The 18,089-nt window shown below is 30.8% G+C and overlaps 2 protein-coding genes across 2 annotated transcripts; both read left to right on the top strand.

The window, feature by feature from the left end:
* The first annotated feature begins 3,652 nt into the window (after nucleotides 1-3,652).
* LOC136205800 (aldehyde dehydrogenase family 3 member F1) lies at nucleotides 3,653-7,786 on the top strand. The gene is made up of 7 exons (XM_065996595.1): nucleotides 3,653-3,958; nucleotides 6,043-6,139; nucleotides 6,238-6,444; nucleotides 6,523-6,752; nucleotides 6,818-6,990; nucleotides 7,062-7,302; nucleotides 7,391-7,786. Exons 1-7 carry the CDS (start codon nucleotides 3,701-3,703, stop codon nucleotides 7,628-7,630), a joined length of 1,446 nt encoding a protein of 481 aa, XP_065852667.1. The 5' UTR covers nucleotides 3,653-3,700; the 3' UTR covers nucleotides 7,631-7,786.
* Nucleotides 7,787-15,075: 7,289 nt separating this feature from the next.
* LOC136211146 (glutaredoxin-C3) lies at nucleotides 15,076-17,170 on the top strand. The gene is made up of 4 exons (XM_066002697.1): nucleotides 15,076-15,343; nucleotides 16,467-16,540; nucleotides 16,639-16,737; nucleotides 16,851-17,170. The coding sequence occupies exons 1-4, from the start codon at nucleotides 15,171-15,173 to the stop codon at nucleotides 16,904-16,906; spliced, it is 402 nt and encodes a 133-aa protein (XP_065858769.1). The 5' UTR covers nucleotides 15,076-15,170; the 3' UTR covers nucleotides 16,907-17,170.
* The last annotated feature ends 919 nt before the right edge of the window (nucleotides 17,171-18,089 follow it).

Genomic DNA, 18,089 nt, shown 5'->3' with positions numbered 1-18,089 from the left:
AAAAGTTATGGCTTTCTAAATCCTTCTCTCTTTCCAAAGTACTTTCTTAATTTAGTATAATCATATCATATCTTAGACAATGATCCTAGTTTCTGGTCTCCTTGCAATAAAAGAACCATGTCGTGGCCATTAAGAGTGTAAGAGGCTGGGAGCTCTTGCAATTCACATGTGAAGTGTAATCTACACTTCACATGTGCACTATTTTTTTAAGAAAATAAAAAAATATATATTTTCTTTTGTACGAGTTGGACAAAAAATTTAAATATTTCATCGAATTTATAAATATTAATTTTCAATTTTATTATTAAATCACAAAAAAAATATGAAATCTCTTTTTTAGAACTATTGGTATGTGCAATTGGTGTAGAATAAGAAATAAAATATCTATATTTTCTTATAATATCTGAAATTGATCCAACTTGTCAATGTTTGGGGTAAAATTGCTCTTAGCTGCCAATATTATGTGTAAATTTGCACTATTTTAGACGTTAAGAGTAAAATTATTCCTAGTTGTATGTTATGAGCATTTTTTCACATTTTTCCTTTTATAATTTCATTGTTGATTAATTTAAAACATGTCAATTTTAGACATTTTAAATCCAAACAGCAATAGTTCAATATAATTTTACCAAACACTAGTAATTAAACAGCTAATAACAAACAGCTAACAGTAACAGCTTACTGCAAACAGCTAACAGCTGAACCAAACAGGTCCTCTATTTTTTTCCTTTGTATTTAATAACTTTCTATTTCTTAATAGAATTTATTGGATGCAGAAATTGGAAGATACATTTTGTCACGAGTTAAAGTGTCACGTATCGAAAAGAAATTATTAAGTAGAAATTTTTGAAAGTTTACGAGACAATTGAAGTTTTGAGAATATTGAATGCAATTTACAATAATAGAAAGTTATTAAATTCAATTGAAAGTAATTAGCAAAAAAAAAAAAAAAATGACATCATTTGAAACTTTTCAAGAACAGTTGAAGTTTTGATTCAAGTATAGAATACAATAAATGTATCAAGCCAAAACTAAATTAATAAAATAAATAAAGGACTAAAAAGTGGTTAAAGGTATGTCATCGATTAAAAAAAAAAAAAAAAAGCTGGTTGAGAGAGTTGATTTATAGTGAAGATGCCATGGGTTCCGCATAGGGTGGATGGAGATTTTTTTTTTTTTTTTTTTTTGTTATTTATTATAATATAACTGTAAAATTTAAAAAGTAATAAATAAAGTGCTAAATTGTGCAAAAAAAAAATTTTAAAAGCTAATAAAGAGCTAAAAAGTAAAAAATAAAAAATAAAACCAAATTTATATATAAAAAAACAGTTTTGATTATTTGGTGTTTCAATGCATATTATTTAATTGTTGTCTTGATTGTAGACATTATGATTACTTTATTTTTTGATAAATAACTATTATTTTGTTTTTTTTTTCTAACATTACATTATTACATTGTTTTTTTTCATAATTAGATTAATTTTTCATCTCATCATCCAGTGATAAAAAAACAAAGTAATGATTAGTTTGTCAAAGTAATCATAACTTGCACTTCCGTTCGTACCTCTACATTTTAATCATTCCTTCTAAAACTATGTAAATTCTACAATATTCTCTGAATTAATATATTGAATAAATTTATATTACTTATGCATAGTTTTACATCCATTATTTAATTGGTTGGTGTATTGGTCCGAAAGTAAATAGTATAGTAAAAATATGAAATCGGTTTTTATATTTTTTTTTTATAGAAAAACATATATCATTATACATCTAGAAAATATAGAGAAATAAAACCTTATAAAAGTCTAGGTTAAAGCCGGTACAAGATTCACAAATGAAAGAAAAAAGACCACAAAGGTCAATATAAAAAGCATAAAAGGAACACCTGGAACAAAAAAATAAATGTAAATCATATATTTCCCACAAATCCAAATCCATAGAAAAATATAGATTTGAGTTATTCCTATTGCAACTATGTGAATAGTGATCTATGTACAAAATAAAACGCTATCGTTCGTGGTAAACTCCAAATGTATAAATTAAAGAACTATAAATATCATATACAAATCAAATGAAAAAAAATTGATGAGATATTATAAACAATGCCTAACTAACTCCAAAAAGTATTTTGAAGGGTTAGTTAGGCTTTGCTTATGTGGTATCAGAGTCATGGTTCAATATTGGAGCTTCCACTAATATTAGCGTCATGCACCAAATGATTTGGACGTGAGGGGCGTGTTAAACATCCAACATTGTTAAATAAGAAAGCTATATGGCTCCTTAAATATGTGAAGCAATTCTCACTCTTTGATATACCTTTTGAGATGAGTTAGGCCTTTGCATATATATAAATTTTCAACCAAAAAAATTATCAAATAAAACATGAAGTGGGAGGAACTTTTCCTCAAACAAAGAAAAGAGTTTTTTTTAGAGAAAAAATGTGTTTTTACATTTAAAACTTGAGAATTATTTTAAAATGTTAGATACATAAAGGATCATGTATGTGCATTTGGAAGACGTAGAATAATCGTTTTTGATACTTTTTTTTTAGAAGTATCAACTCATTGCACCAATTATTTCTTGATTTTGAGGTAAATTACATTAATAGTCATTGAAATTTGAAATTTATTTAAAAATAGTTATTAAATTTCATTTTGTTTCAATAAAAATCCTGAATTTTTTTTGTATATATTGATAAATTCATTCCGACCAAAATTCAAATGGAAAAGTCATCAAAATAGTTAGATTGCGAAAAAATGCCTATACATATAATTGTTATGAATTGTGTATCACTTGTCATCCATGTTTATATTTTTTTTAGTGTCACAAAACTGTTTCAAGCATTTGGATGTAAGTAAATAAAAAAGAATATAGTATATATTTTAATCGGCATGTAATGTAAGTGAAGTAAATCATTTTCAAAAGTGAGTTCCATATTAATATTTAGGTGAGTGAAGGAGTTGTTTGAAAATGATATCATAGTATTGTAAAGCTAAGAAATAAATAATTGGTGAGAGAGAGGTAATAAATGTTTAGTTGAAAAATAAAGGCCTAATACACAAATAATCCCATGAATTTGTTTAAATGTTGCAATTGTCCCCCTCAACTTTCAATTGTAACAACTTTTCCCTTAACTTGTCCAATTGCAAAACATAACCCCAAATTGGGAATTTTTTTACCCCGTATTTGAAGCAACCGTAAAAAAGTTTTCCCGGATTCGTATCACGTCAAAGATCTGATTATCATACTCCACGAGCGTTGCAGATTTTGTATTTCACGCGTTTCTTCAATTGCAGTCCATGTCAGCAATTTGGGGTTGTGTTTTACAATTGGACAAGTTTAAGAGGTAAGTTGTTACAATTGGACAAATTTGAAAGGTAAATTGTTACAATTGAAAGTTGGAGGAGGCAGTTGCAACATTTGGACAAGTTCAGGAGGTTATTTATGTATTACGCCAAAAATAAAATGTACAAAAGTGGGTGAGTTTTAAAAAACAGCAATGGGAGTAGAGTAGGCATGTTCTAAGGAAGTTAGTTGAGGGACTTTAATGCAAACTGATAAAATTTTCAATTCCATAATGTGATTGCATTTATTGATCTTCACCCACTTTCCTCACATCACATTCATTATTAATGCAACTACAAACACCAGAATAACAACTTAAAACAAACAAAAGAAAGAACAAGAAAGAAAGAAGATGGAGAAGGTAGAATTGAAATTAGATGAGATCAGACAAACATTTGAGAGTGGAAAAACAAGAAGTAGTGATTGGAGGAAAGCCCAACTTAGAGGTTTAATAAATCTTATTAATGAGAATGAAGAAGCAATGTTTGAAGCACTTCATCAAGATCTTGGAAAGCATCCAGTTGAATCTTTCAGGGACGAAGTTGGAGTCTTACTTAAATCAGCCTCCAATTCTCTCAACTCTCTCGATAAATGGATGCGCCCTCAAAAGGTACTATTCTATGTTTAAATTTATGGGTAAGCTAGAAAAAAAAAATCCTAACATTTAATAAAATAGTGCAATTTTAGTTTTAATGTTGATAATAAAAAATAAATTTATCTTTACAATAATAAGTTTGTTAAATTTGGAAAATAATTTATCAAATTCTCTTATCCATTATCATTCATACTTTATTGTCTGTAATTAATGCAAATAAGAAACAAAATATCTATGTCCTGTAATATGATCCAATCTGTCAATGTTAGAAGTAAAATTATTATTAACTCCTAACATTATGGATAAAATTACTCTTAAATGTTAGAAGTATTTTTACATTTTATCCCTTAAATTTAATACTGAAGTAATTATATGTATAAAATAAGAATGTAGCCTCTAAAAAATAAAATGGAAAATAGACAATAATAGTGCATACTGTAGGAATTAGGGATGGCAACAGGTAGGTACACACGGGTAATGTCAATCTCAAACTCTTACCTTTTTATTTTTTAGTTACTCGTACCTATCCCATTACCTTAACTCGTATACTTTTTGCATCTCATATCTCTCCCATTTAATTTGAGGGTACCCGCAGGTACCCTTACTCGTTAAGAATCACTAAATAAAGCAAAAAATATTACAAATTTAACAAAGTATAAATTTAATAAATCATCTATCTAAAAATTAAACAAATTGATATTTATTAATATATAAAAAATTTATGACGAGTAACGGATATCGAATACCTGGGGGTATTCTCATACCTGTCTCATTATCCTAACGGGTAATGGTTTTCATCTCATACATGTCCCATATCCTTTTATACAAGATACAGATAGTCTCATTAAGGTCGGATAGTATCGGGTACCCGCGGGTACAGTATCCGTTGCCATCCTTAATAGGAAGGCAGTCTTTGAAAAAAAAAAGACAATAATATGTTGTCAAATTTTAATTCCATTTCCATTTTAGCAAGTATTTCTTATTATTTTCTATCTATAATTATAGAAATACATTTTTTATAGGTATAACACTTATTTGACCCTTTAAACTAAAACTTTATAGTAAATAGGAACTTTAAACTATCAAAATCATCGTTGGATTCTTAAACTAAACAAAAATCATTGATTGAGTCTGCATCCTATCCTAAAATCAGAAACTATGACTATTTGATATATACTATACTAACTGTTCAACCGAATGATTTTAAATGAGAACTCAATGGATGATTTTTACTTAAGGACTCAATTGAAGATTTTTGCTTAGTTTAGAGATTTGATTGATGATTTTAACAGTTTAAGATCCTAATTGATTTTAAAACTTTAATTTGAGGAGCCAAATGCATATTATGCTTTTTTTTTATAATTAATATTTTAATAATAATTGTACTCTATTTGAAATAAATTTTGAATTTGAGATTCCTTATAAATGGGAGATCCTATGCGAAAGTGACTCCATCCATCTCGAGCCCCATATGGTCAGCAATAGAATAACAGACGGTTTCTGACTTTTATTTCAAACTTTTCCCTTAACAATAAGAGTAAAGTAAAAGGAAAAAAAGAAATTCAATGGTTTGTCAATTTTGTAAACACAATCTGCGTAGTTTAAAAACTTACTAAATATAGGTCTAGGCAATTTGCAATTAAATAGTTTGTGAGTCATTTTTGTTGGTAAATGTGATAACATTTTCTGACCGGATCCTTAAATTTGTAAATTGCACAAATCATGGATCATTGGATATTTTAAAATGTTTGTAAAAAGGTTAAACCCGATGTTTTACTTTCCCCTAACAATAATATAACTTCATTCTTTCCAAATTGTCGAAAATATCTTATCTTTATTTGGTTTTTTTAAGAATTAATAAATTTTATATTTAATAAATTTAAATTCATCAAAAAGATACTTGAAGCTAGACCTACAGCCTCTAAAATAATGGAGTAATAAATGATATAATTTGTTGTACTAACTCTAATGAATTATATACTCTTAGTAAGGTTATAAGTAAATCCCTTATTATTGTTAAAAAAAAAAAATATAAAGTTAGTGATAATCACCAAATGATCCAATTACTAACAGTAATTAAAATTATGAAATTTGGGTAGGCTCAAATACCACTGCTGCTCTTCCCTGCAAGTGGACAAGTGATGCCTGAACCTTTTGGTGCTGTTCTCATTTTTGGTTCTTGGAATTTCCCTTTCTGTATGTCTTCTTTTTCAACCTTCTTTTTTACCCTTTTTAATATGGAAATCATTACTAAAGAAATGAAATATTCTTTTGTTTGTTTGTATGATTCATAGCACTGTTAATAGAGCCATTAATAGGAGCAATATCAGCAGGAAACACATCAATCTTAAAACCATCAGAAATGTCACCAAAATGCTCTTCTTTTCTTGCTAATACCATCCCCAAATACTTAGATTCCAAAGCCATTCATGTCATTCAAGGTGGAATTGATGTTTCTCAACAACTTCTCCTCCTCAAATGGGACAAGATTTTCTTTACTGGTATCTATCTATCTATCTTTTCCTCATTTCAATTACACTTTCAATTCATGTTTCTTACAATTAGATCTCATAAATTAGGAAGCCAGAACGTTGGACGGATAGTAATGTCGGCTGCTGCCAAACATTTAACTCCGGTTACTCTCGAATTGGGCGGAAAAAGCCCTGCTGTCATTGACATCAACTCCATTTCCTCTGATATGAAAGTAGTAGCCAAAAGAATTATTGGAGGCAAATGGGGTCCTTGCAATGGCCAAGCTTGTATTAGTATAGATTATGTTCTTGTTGAAGACAAGTCTTCGTCTTTACTGGTAACGCTCAAACCCATAGATTAATAAATTATTTATCCTATATTAACGTACCCTTTTTGTTTCAGATTGATTCATTGAAGAGGATTATCAGAAAATTTTACGGCGAAAATCCGAAAGAATCAAATTGCATTAGTAAAATTGTGAACAGGAATAACTTTGATAGGTTATGTAATCTGATAAAAGATCCTTCAGTTGCAGCTTCCATTGTTCATGGAGGTTCAATAGACGAAGAACAAATGTATGTTTCTTCATGTTTATAAAACTTTTTGACTTCAAAGTATTTTGATGTTTAATCATATAGTGTTGCAGGTTCATTGAGCCAACAATCTTGTTAAATCCTCCACTTGATTCTCAACTTATGACAGAAGAAATATTTGGTCCTTTGCTTCCAATTATTACAGTGAATAACATCCAAGAAAGCATAGAATTCATAAACAAGAGGCCAAAACCACTGGTGCTATATGTGTTCACAAAGGATGAAGCATTTAAGAAACAGATAGTAACACAGACATCTTCAGGAAGTGTGGTTTTCAATGACACCATGGTTCAGGTGATCATATATTATATTATATTATATGACCTTAAATAATTGTTAACTTTGTATGGTTTTTCTAATTGATGTTTAAATGAAAATGCAGTTTATATGTGATGAATTGCCATTTGGAGGAGTTGGGAATAGTGGATATGGAAAGTACCATGGGAAGTATTCATTTGATACATTCAGCCATTCAAAAGCAGTGATGCAGAGAGGTTTTTACCCGGAGATGGAGCCTCGTTACCCTCCATGGAACAGTTTCAAGCTTGCTTTTATAAAATTAGCATACAGTTTCAAGTATTTTCAATTGGTTTTGCTTCTTCTTGGTCTAAAGAAGCATTGATTTGATTTTTGCTTATCTTTTACCTTTTTTACTTTACCAACAACATTATTTATACGATAAACAAATTATAATAATGAAATACTGCTTTTCTCAGAGCCGGGCTGTAATAAGTAATTAATGACTTTGTTGGTATTACAAATTTTCTTACTGTTTGGCTTTTCAAACTTTCATATTCCCAGATGGTGAGATGAAGAGAAGACTGAATTGTATATAAAAGTAATATGCTTAGCAGCTTTTTATATTGCTTTCTAACAGCTCATAACTACTAACTATAGAGCTAACAAACAGACTGAATAACAACTTCTTAACTGTGTAACTAATTGTTAACAGCCTTGCAATATAACACACTAAACTTAACATTCTCCCTTAAACTTTGTGTTCTTGTGTTGATAACACCGAGTTTGCATAAGAACTTATTGATGTGTGCTGCTCGGTATCTTTGTAAAAAGATCAGCAAGTTGGTGTTTAGAGAAACATGTGGTGTAATAATGAGTCATTGCTCCACATAATCTCTTATGAAGTGAATATCAATGTCAAAATGTTTTATTTTCTCGTAAACAATTAGATTAGCTGCAATTGCTATTACTGAGGTGTTGTCACAGTATAATTGAAAGTTGGTTTACAAATAATGATCCTGAAAGCTGCTACCATGAAAGTAATCCACTTTAATTCACAAGCTGAAGTTGTCATACTTCTATATTCAACTTCTACTAAATATTTGCTAACTGTTGATCCAATTTAATTATGTTTGGTTCAAATTCAAAATCGAAATCTAAAATACTTATAATAATAAAATAATGTTAAACAAAATTGTATAGATTACTAGAGTCTGAGATAGCGGAAAGATTTGCTCTCTTTTTCTCCCGGTTGAGGTAGTGTCCATTTCTAACTTGTTGATCTGTGTTAGTCCGACGGAGGATATTCTTTTTTGGCATCATATGAAGGATGGACTCTACTCGTCTAAATAGAGTTATAGGGCCCTCAAAAATCTTAAATATTTTTCGTCATCAGTGAATGGTTGATTGAGGCTTTAGGATTTGTTTATCCCATCTAAGATTAAGTTGTTCCTCTTGAAGTTGTGTACTGATTGCGTTTCCACTCATATGCGTCGTAATTCTAAGCATATTGGAGTCCCCCATTGGCTGCTTATTTTGTACCGTGGATGTTGAACACCACTAACACTTAGTCTCGAATTGTCAATTTGCTACAGTTGTGGAGATTTCTCCATTGGAACTAATATAGAGTGTTTGCGTGACTGGTTTCTCCAAATCTGTGTGTCTAGCAATCTTGATCTAGCGAGCAATGTGGCACTCTCTGGCTTATCTTGCAACAGAGAAATAACATTCTCTACTTAGGCTCATGCTTTTTTCTAGTTGATGCGGTGGTATCTGCTCGTAGGTTCTTGGAGGATTGGAAATCTGCTTAAGTAGGTAATTTTCGAGGTTCAGTTAATATTCTCAGTACTCGAGTTGCCCCTTCTATCAATCATTGGATTGTTGTGGTGGGTTCGTTTAAATTCAATAATGATACCGGTTTATTTGTAGAGATTGGTAGTGTCAGGACTGTCGCAATGACCCGTGATATAAACAATTATTTTGTTGCTTGTCAGAGCTCCCTTCATTAAGGATTGATGGATGTGAAGTGTGCTAAGACTCTAGCGCTCGGAAAATGTATTGCTTGGATCTTAAGGCTTAATTTATGCATATGATCTTCGAAGTCGGTGCAAAGCTTGTAGTTGATAGTGTTAATTCTAAACAAATTCGATCCTGAAACTTTAGAGTTCTATGAACGAAGTAGTAAATGTGATCCATAATAAATAATTACAAGTAAAGAAAAAATTACTTGAAAATAATTTTTTTTATTATAATTAATAAAATATCTAATAGAAACATCCTGTTACTCATAAAAAAACAAATTCTCTATCAACATTTCTTAATACAAAATATTTATACATCACATTGACAATTTTACTCCAAAAACTTATATTTGACCTGTTTGATAAATAGATGTTACCTGATTATAATTAATTGTTAAATGATTACCTTTTTTATTAACTGATTTGACTAGTTGATTTGTCTAGTTGATTTGATTAGCTGATTATGTAAACTTGTTTAGTAAAATTTATGTGACGGTTAAGAATTGTTTGTATAAAATAACAATATAACATGCTAAGATCTTTATTCGAGGTTAATGAATAGTAATTATAGTAAAAATGTTATTCAAAAGAGATATAACAATAAACTAATTGAAAAAAATTTGAAGATTAGTTTTTTCAAAATTAAATTTATGAATCTAATAAATAGATTAGTTTTTTCAAAATTAAATTTATGAATCTAATAAATTCTTTCAAATATTCTTTGCCAAACAGCTCAAACCTCTCGTTTTAGATTTTAAAGATTTTTTAAATCTTAAGGCAGTCCATTCAAATTTTAAAAAACTCTCTGAAGGTTATTGAATTAAATTGTTAAAAAAAGACTTAAAAAATATCTAAAAAAAACTTATTCAATTATAACTTTTAGTCTCATTAAAAAAAAAATCATAATATATTAAAAGAAAGTAATTAAACAAAGACTTTAAAAGAATTTTATTGACTTATAATAAAATTTTGTGAAAATGTATAAACATCATCTCCCAAAGCGAATCCAAAACTAGTGGAAGGGTCAAAACTTTGAAGCTTCCTTCCGAGTTCTGTCGCGTACAAACACAAGTTTCCATCCAAATTAACTTAAAAACCATTCAGTGTTTTTATATATATATATGAATGGAAACGGCAGTCCGTTTTGGGCATCCAATCCTAATACGCATTTCTCGTCTTCCATCAAACCCCCCAATCCAAATCTGCTGGTTGCCGGCCATTAGAGATCTCAGCCTCAAGCGATTTCAAGTTTCAAGTTTCTTCTTCAATTCTCAATCGTACATGTCCACCCACAATAGTCCGCCGCCACAATCAACGGCGGATAACATGAATAATAAACAATCTCGGGAACAAGAAAAGGAGAAGAAACTGCCGCCTCCGCCGCCACCACCGGAGAAACCGGAGCCTGGAGATTGTTGCGGGAGCGGATGCGTAAGATGCGTTTGGGATGTGTATTACGAAGAACTTGAGGCTTATAACAACCTCTATAAATCGGATTCCGATTTATCCGATTCTAAGCTCTAGTGATTTGCTTTTTTACGGATGCTATTCCTAATCCCCAAAAAAATTGGGGGTTTTTTTTTTTTTCTTTTTCCTGTATTATGAAATAAATTTAGCAGATTCATTATAAAAGATTACAAATTATGTAATATTTTTTTTTTTTGGATAAAATGTAATGATTTATTAACTTTCATCCAATATCAACAGAACTATTTGTTGTCCTTTTTTTTTTTTTTTTTTATAAGAAGGGAAGAAAAAAAACAAACAAACAAAAACCTAACCCGGGATCAGTCTAGGAAGACTGACCCCAATCCTATCCTCAAGAAGAGAAGGTAACAGAAAAGAAGGAGGAACGGAAAGGGTAGAAACACCTAACATCCCCCATGCCCAGCAGCTGCCAAGCGATCCGCCACGCGATTTTGCTCCCTATAAATATGGGAGAAGGTAAGAGAATCGAAGGCAGGACGAAGCCTCAAGATGGCTTTAATGAGATTCTGACTCTTAAGACAAACAGACTGTCTATCCGAAATCCTGTTGATAGCCTCCAAATTGTTAGACTCCACCGAAAGTCTTTTAACACCCATGCGAATGGCGAGTTTAATGCCAGACAAGATCCCCCAGAGCTCTGCAGTAAAGGAGGAGCCCGTACCTAAGTTATGGGTAAACTCAGCCAGCCAGGCGCCACCAGCATCCCGAAGAACTCCACCAGCAGCAATTCTGCCATTACTAAGGCAGGAGCCATCCGTATTCAACTTGACAACCCCTTCCCTGGGCTTCCTCCAACCAACTAACTGGACCTCTTTAACCGGGGAGGGGTGAACCAGGGGCTCTCCTTCAAAACTCTTTGTAATAACAGAGAGTTTTTTCGAGAAGTAAAACCGGAGATCAGGAATAAAGACAGTCTTCTCAGCAAATAACTCTTCATTCCTCCATTTCCACATTTGGTGACAAATAATAGCGAAGAGAATAGCCCCGTGCTCCATACTGGCCAACAAATTCCCATTAACGCCTTCAGAGAACCAGTCAATATCAGAGAATCCCATAAAGGAAGGAAGGATGTGGTGAGGAAGGACCCCTTCCCAAACCTTTCTACTATTCGGGCAATCCCTCAAAGCATGGCACAAGGTTTCCACATGGCCGCTGCATCTGCTACAGGCACCAGATACAGCCAAGTGCCTTCTGTGTCTATCTGCATTCGTGAGGAGCCTGTCTTTGACTCCCAGCCATAGGAAACTCCTAATATGTTGTCTTCTTTTCTCATATTGAGTTTTGTAATAATTTAAAATGAAAGAATATTATAATTTCAAATTAGTTTTGTGTATGAAAGAATATTGGAAAAAATACAAAAAAAAAAAAAAAAATTTGTGATTTATCCAATTTGCAAATAAAATGGTTTAAAAGTTTACAAATAAAAGTTTGTGGTATGTTTTATTTACAAAACAAAGTATTACAATTAGACAGTTAAGTTTTGATTAAAATTATAGATATTTTTATATTAAAAAAAGTTATTCTTGCATATTAGCAAAACATAACTCCAAAAAACAACTTCCTAAATCGAACAATAAATAATATGGTGAAATTTTACGTTTTTTTACTAATATGGCAATTTATGAACTAAATTGATATGTAAGTTCATTTTACCCGGTTACAATTTTATTTTGGGATCTGTTTTTGTCAATATATAAATGTACTTGAAAAAAAAATTAAAAAATACTTTTATTGTCATCAATTACTTAAAAGTTTAATTTTAAATACTTTATTTTGTAAAAAAAACATACCACATATCTCTATTTGCAAACTTTTAAACCACAGACTTCTATTTGCAAATAAGGCAAACCACAAGCATTTTTTTCGTACTTTGCCCAAGAATATTGTCACCGTTCAATTTTACCAATTTTAATATTGTGGCAACTGAATTTCAATTTTTAATGGTATGGTTATTAAAATTTACAGTTTTCGGTATTATTGGTAACTCAACTTTAACGAACTCCTCAAAATGATATTAACAACTTCAAAATGAAAATATTTAAGAATTAAAGTTGTTCAGAACGATATTTACTATGAAACGATATTTTTTATTTTCCAAAATCACATGTTTTAGAGCTTTCCCTCTTTAAAAATGCATTCTCTCCCTCCTAACGAAACAACACCTAAACGATATCAAAACAAAAAGAAAAATCAAGAATTAAAGTTCCTTAGAATATCATTAACTTTTCGAATTTTTATATTGAGACTGTCAACGGTCGTTTTGAGGCGTTGAGTGGTCATCGGTCGAAATATTGTGGATATTAAATTACTTTTAGTTTGCATATATGGTTGATGAAAAACAAATATAAGGTTTTAATGGGCAAAAATACTAATTAATTGTATTATAATAAATAAAAAAATAGAACTTGGTTTCAAAAAAAAAAGAAAATAGAACTAAATAAAAAGATAATCTATAAAGTTAATATGAAAAGAATATAATATGGTTAATTTAATTGTGACATTTAGTTTAAATTGGATATATTTTGTAAACGTTAAACTTAATTCGTATTATTTTGTAAACGTTAAGTCTATATTGGTGCTATTTTGTACGTGAGGCCTAAATTGATGCTATATTGTAAACGTTAAACCTATATTGATGCTATTTTGAACGTTGAGCCTAAATTGGTACTTCCCCAAAAACCTTAGGCCTATTTTTGGTACCTTATCCCATAAATAAATGTTCGATAAAGTAATAATCTCGTTTATATAATAAATTCTTTCGGTCCCGACTTGGGCCAATGGACTAAAATAATAATCTCGCTAAATGCATTAAGTAATAAAAATATTTAAATCGTTAAGGGCCCAATGAAAATATAAATTAATAATTATCAAATTAAATACAATATATATATATACCAAAACATTTCGATCAATCAACTAGAAGTCATTTCTTCTGAAAAAATGCATCTATAGTTGATTGTTTTTCCTTTTCACCTAAACCAAAATGAAACACAATTTCTGGTATATTTTACTCATGTTGTAGCAAGTAGTTGTTTAAGGTGGCCATTGCTTGAATGACCTCTTTTGACGATACATTTGCAACAACGCAACTATTATCTGGCTCTGGATCATTTACATCATCACTGTTCATTATTGACTGGATAATTTCTTCGTCTATATGCATTTTACAATGAAAATTTATCTATAAAATAATACATATTGATTTATCAATAAATGAATAATTTCTCTTAATGAACATTTTTTCCGGTCACAAAGATATGCATTTCTCGAGATTGTCTCTTAAGTTTAGGGGGGTAAAATAAAAAAAAATGGACAAGTTCAGAAGGTTGCGTATGTATTGAGCCTATATATTTTAATAATGGTAGAATAAAGTTATCAACGTTAAGCTATGCATCTTTGAATCGGTATTATTACAAAATAATTCATATGTATTGTTACTTAAAATTCTTGTATGTAAAATAGAAACTAAAAACAATTTTTTTTATACGAGGATGAGTTTGAACTCACAACCTCCCATTTCTAAAACTAGAGGTGTACCACTGAGCTATGTTTGTTTGGTAATTAATTTTTAAAAAAAATTCTATAAAAACTTATAAAAAAATATAAAATTCCTCTATTTGAGAGTAAGTGTAATTAGCTAATCTTGTTTGTTTTGAGCTGTAATTGAAGAGTATGGTAATTGAAGAGTATGTGAAGTGAATTTTGACTAATTTTTCTTACATCTCAAATTGGAGAGGAATCATGGTTAAAATCTTTTTCTTTTAAATTTACTCTTTTTCTTGTATTTTATTTATACAAATAAAGGATATGACAGTAATTTTATATATAATTATAGTGCCTTCTATGGTTACTTTATTTTTGACAAAGTACCATTACTTGGTATGTTTTCACCATTGGATGATGGAGTATAAAATTAATCCAATAGTAAAAACATACAAAGTAAAACTTACTTTGTAAAAAACAAAAAACAAAATAAGCATAACTTTTACCTTACATCTAAATACAATAAGTTATTTTATACGGTGTCTTCTATGGTTACTTTGTTTTTGACAAAGTATCATTACTTGGTGTGTTTTCACCATTGAATGATGAAGCATAAAATTAATCCAATGGTGAAAACATATAAAGTAATGCTTACTTTATAAAAAACAAAGTAAGCATAACATTTACCTATTTTATACCATTCACTTATTTCATTCTACATTACCTTATTTTAATTACACGCCCGTGAAAAAAAAAAAAAGAGTAAGAAATATTCGTACTTTGGGCCTTGGGCGATTTTTCTGAAATATGGTTTATTGTAATTACATGGTTGCACTTGCAGTCCAGGAAAGGAAACTCCAGGCCCCACCTCAATTTGTCCTCTACACCCGTTCACTACACTTCTAAGCAATAATTTGTAAGCGGAGATTAAAAATGAAGAAATTTGATTCGAGAATGGGGGTGAATCGCACAGGAGTTGCTTTCTTATTCCTGTTATCGTTGATGGTGATACTTGATGTAGCCAAGGCATCAAAATCAGCTTCCGCTTTTGTTCAGGACGTCATCAACTCTCAAAGAATTGCCATCTTCTCTAAATCCTACTGTCCGTATGCACCTACTCCCTCCCTCCCTCCCTTATTCACATTTTTATTCCTTTTTTTGTTGGATTGAGATTAGAATTAGGGTTTTTGATACCGGTACTAGTTAATTGAGAATATTGTCTTTTCTCTGGGATTGTTCTATGCGCAATTATATTCAGGATGAACCCATTTCTCAGTGGATTTCACAGGAAATACGATTTTAAGGCAACTTTATTGTTCATTTCTCAAATGTGTTTTTTTTTTTTTTTTTTTTTTTTTGCTTATTCACGACTCTTTTACTTCCTCTTATTTGAGGGCCTTCATTTTCTCTAGGCTTAAACCATACGCAACGTACTCAAATGTCACTTTTGGTCATTTTGCTCTCTCAACTTACGAAACGACTGTTTGCCCCCTTCTATTATTTAAAAGTGGTATTAGCGATCCCTATTTTCGTTATCTCAACTTACGAAACGACTGTTTGCCCCCTTCTATTATTTAAAAGTGGTATTAGCGATCCCTATTTTCATTATAACGAAAATAATCATGACATGTTCTCGTTGTAAGCACCAAGTCATAATAAAAAGTGTCGTGCACTACTAAAATAAGCTGCAAAGGAGGTTAATACAGACACTACACAAATTCTCTTGTAAAAATTGCATATAACTTTAACTCATTCTAAATCATCTAGATATATGTACTTACATGAACACTTTACTAATGTTGGAACTTCAATTTATTTCCGTTTATAATGAAAATAGGAGGTTGTTAATACCACTTTTAAATAGTTAAGGGGATAAATAGGCCGCCTCGTAAGTTCAAGAGGCAACATGACCAAAATTGACAAGTTCAGGGGGCTGCATATGGTTTAGTGCTTATTATTATTATTATCTGAAACACCTTGGATGAGAAAATATCTTTGCATTAGCTTCCCATCCCATCTGTTGCAGCTGATTAATCAAATAGTTTATCTAGATTAATGATATATGTAGGTGACTCTGCAATAGCATTTTCCTATCCAAAAGATTTTTGGCTAATGGTCATAGTATTGAAGTACTCGCTAATGTGAACTAGAACTGGATAGATAATGAAAATTCTAAGTGCACGAGGCTGATAGAATGCTGGATTGCTGTTTGTTTTCTGTTGTCACTAGGTATTGCTTGCGTGCAAAGCGCATATTCAGTGAGCTAAATGAGCAACCGTATGTAGTGGAACTGGATCTTCGAGGTATGTATTAGCTAGTGTTTTTATTATTTTAATTTTGTCCATTAATTGATATATGTTTTTTATATTTATAATGGCATTGTTACTCTGAATTTGTTCAGATGATGGAAGTCAAATTCAGTATGTTCTTCTGGAACTAGTTGGTAGACGTACTGTTCCACAAGTATTCCTCAATGGCAAGCATATCGGTGGATGTGACGGTGAGATGCTGTTAGCTTTGTAATCATTTTCTTGTAGAAAGTTTCTTTTCTAAGGTGAAGTGCTATTTCCTTAGTTATACTTGTGTTCTTTGATTAATACAATTGCTTCTCAGATCTTAAAGCTGCTGTCCAGAGCGGTCAATTGCAGAAACTTCTGGCAACAGATTAATGGGGTTGTAGAAAGTCAACAAACAACGGTTTCTGAAGTGAAGCTACAGTTGGTATCGGGAACATTGTGAGGGCTTTTAGTAAAATCTGTGCGGGTACAACATTTAAGTAGCTCTAGTGCACCGTCTCTTTTTGAAGCATACAAGCTTGAAAATCTTTTGGTTCAGCTGTTTAAATTGAAGAGTAGTTTGTTCATATATGCACTTCTTGTTACTTTGAAGCTTGAAACCTTTTGTGCTATTAAAATTGATCACAGTTTGTTTCATATGAAGGCTTGGCCACTAAGATAATAGATCTATGTGTAGATAATTTATGGCCTTGTTAGTTTTATTTGCAGAATGATTTCTTAGGAGATGGCATAAAACTAGGCTTTTCCGAGCAGAATATAATCATAGTTGTTAGAATCGTACGAGTCACGAGTCGATTCGTACAATTCGATTCGATTCATGAAGAATTCGAGTCGTATCTATGGTACGACTCGGAAGCTTCATGAATCGGCCGAGTCACTACCGATTCGGCCCATTCATCGAGTCACCGAGTCACCGAGTCACCCGAGTTGGTCAATTCAAGCCACCATTTTAAAAAAAATCAATTTTTAACAACTAAAAAATGTACAGCAGAAGAAGATGACTATTCACTTTACAAAAACAAAACAAAAAAACGTACACAAGTTATGAAACACAAATAGTTTCAATTAGATGACTCTTCACTCTACAAATTCCAAAATCTTCCCTCTTCTTTTCTATTTCTTTATTATTATCTTCTTTTACTCTTTATTCTTTCTATTTTCCATGTTCTGTCTGTCTCTACTTTCTTTTATAACTTAGATATAATTTCTATTTAGATATTAAAATTGCATTTTTGGACTAATATTTAAAGTTAAATATGATTAATATTTTATTTTTTATAGCATTTTGAATTTGATCCAAATCTTACGATTCCATTCGATTCACGAGTCCCGATTCGTGAAATGAGATTTCGAGTCACGAGTCGAATCTCGATTTAACAACTATGATAATATAATTAATATCCTAAAATTGGGACATTGTTAAGTTTCTCAGTAAGTTATTATTATTGTCATTTGACAGATTGAATATCCTACAGCTGAAAGAATTTGTGGCTCTTGATAGCATTATAAAATGGATTCGATTTGGAAACCGAAGACTTGAATGTTATTTCATTGC

This window comes from Euphorbia lathyris, chromosome 1, assembly GCF_963576675.1.
Source record: "Euphorbia lathyris chromosome 1, ddEupLath1.1, whole genome shotgun sequence".
In the NCBI taxonomy this organism is placed as follows: Eukaryota; Viridiplantae; Streptophyta; class Magnoliopsida; order Malpighiales; family Euphorbiaceae; genus Euphorbia; species Euphorbia lathyris.
Note: the sequence above shows the minus strand (reverse complement) of the source record. Positions and strands in the feature narration are given on the sequence as shown.

Excerpts from the sequence above, each read along its gene's own strand:
- LOC136205800 (XM_065996595.1), top strand. The coding sequence starts at position 3,701 with ATGGAGAAGGTAGAATTGAAATTAGATGAGATCAGACAAACATTTGAG. Across the intron at positions 6,445-6,522 it reads GGACAAGATTTTCTTTACTG|GAAGCCAGAACGTTGGACGG; the intron begins GTATCTATCTAT and ends CTCATAAATTAG. Across the intron at positions 6,991-7,061 it reads TCAATAGACGAAGAACAAAT|GTTCATTGAGCCAACAATCT; the intron begins GTATGTTTCTTC and ends ATAGTGTTGCAG.
- LOC136211146 (XM_066002697.1), top strand. The coding sequence starts at position 15,171 with ATGAAGAAATTTGATTCGAGAATGGGGGTGAATCGCACAGGAGTTGCT. Across the intron at positions 15,344-16,466 it reads TTCTCTAAATCCTACTGTCC|GTATTGCTTGCGTGCAAAGC; the intron begins GTATGCACCTAC and ends TGTTGTCACTAG. Across the intron at positions 16,541-16,638 it reads AGTGGAACTGGATCTTCGAG|ATGATGGAAGTCAAATTCAG; the intron begins GTATGTATTAGC and ends GAATTTGTTCAG.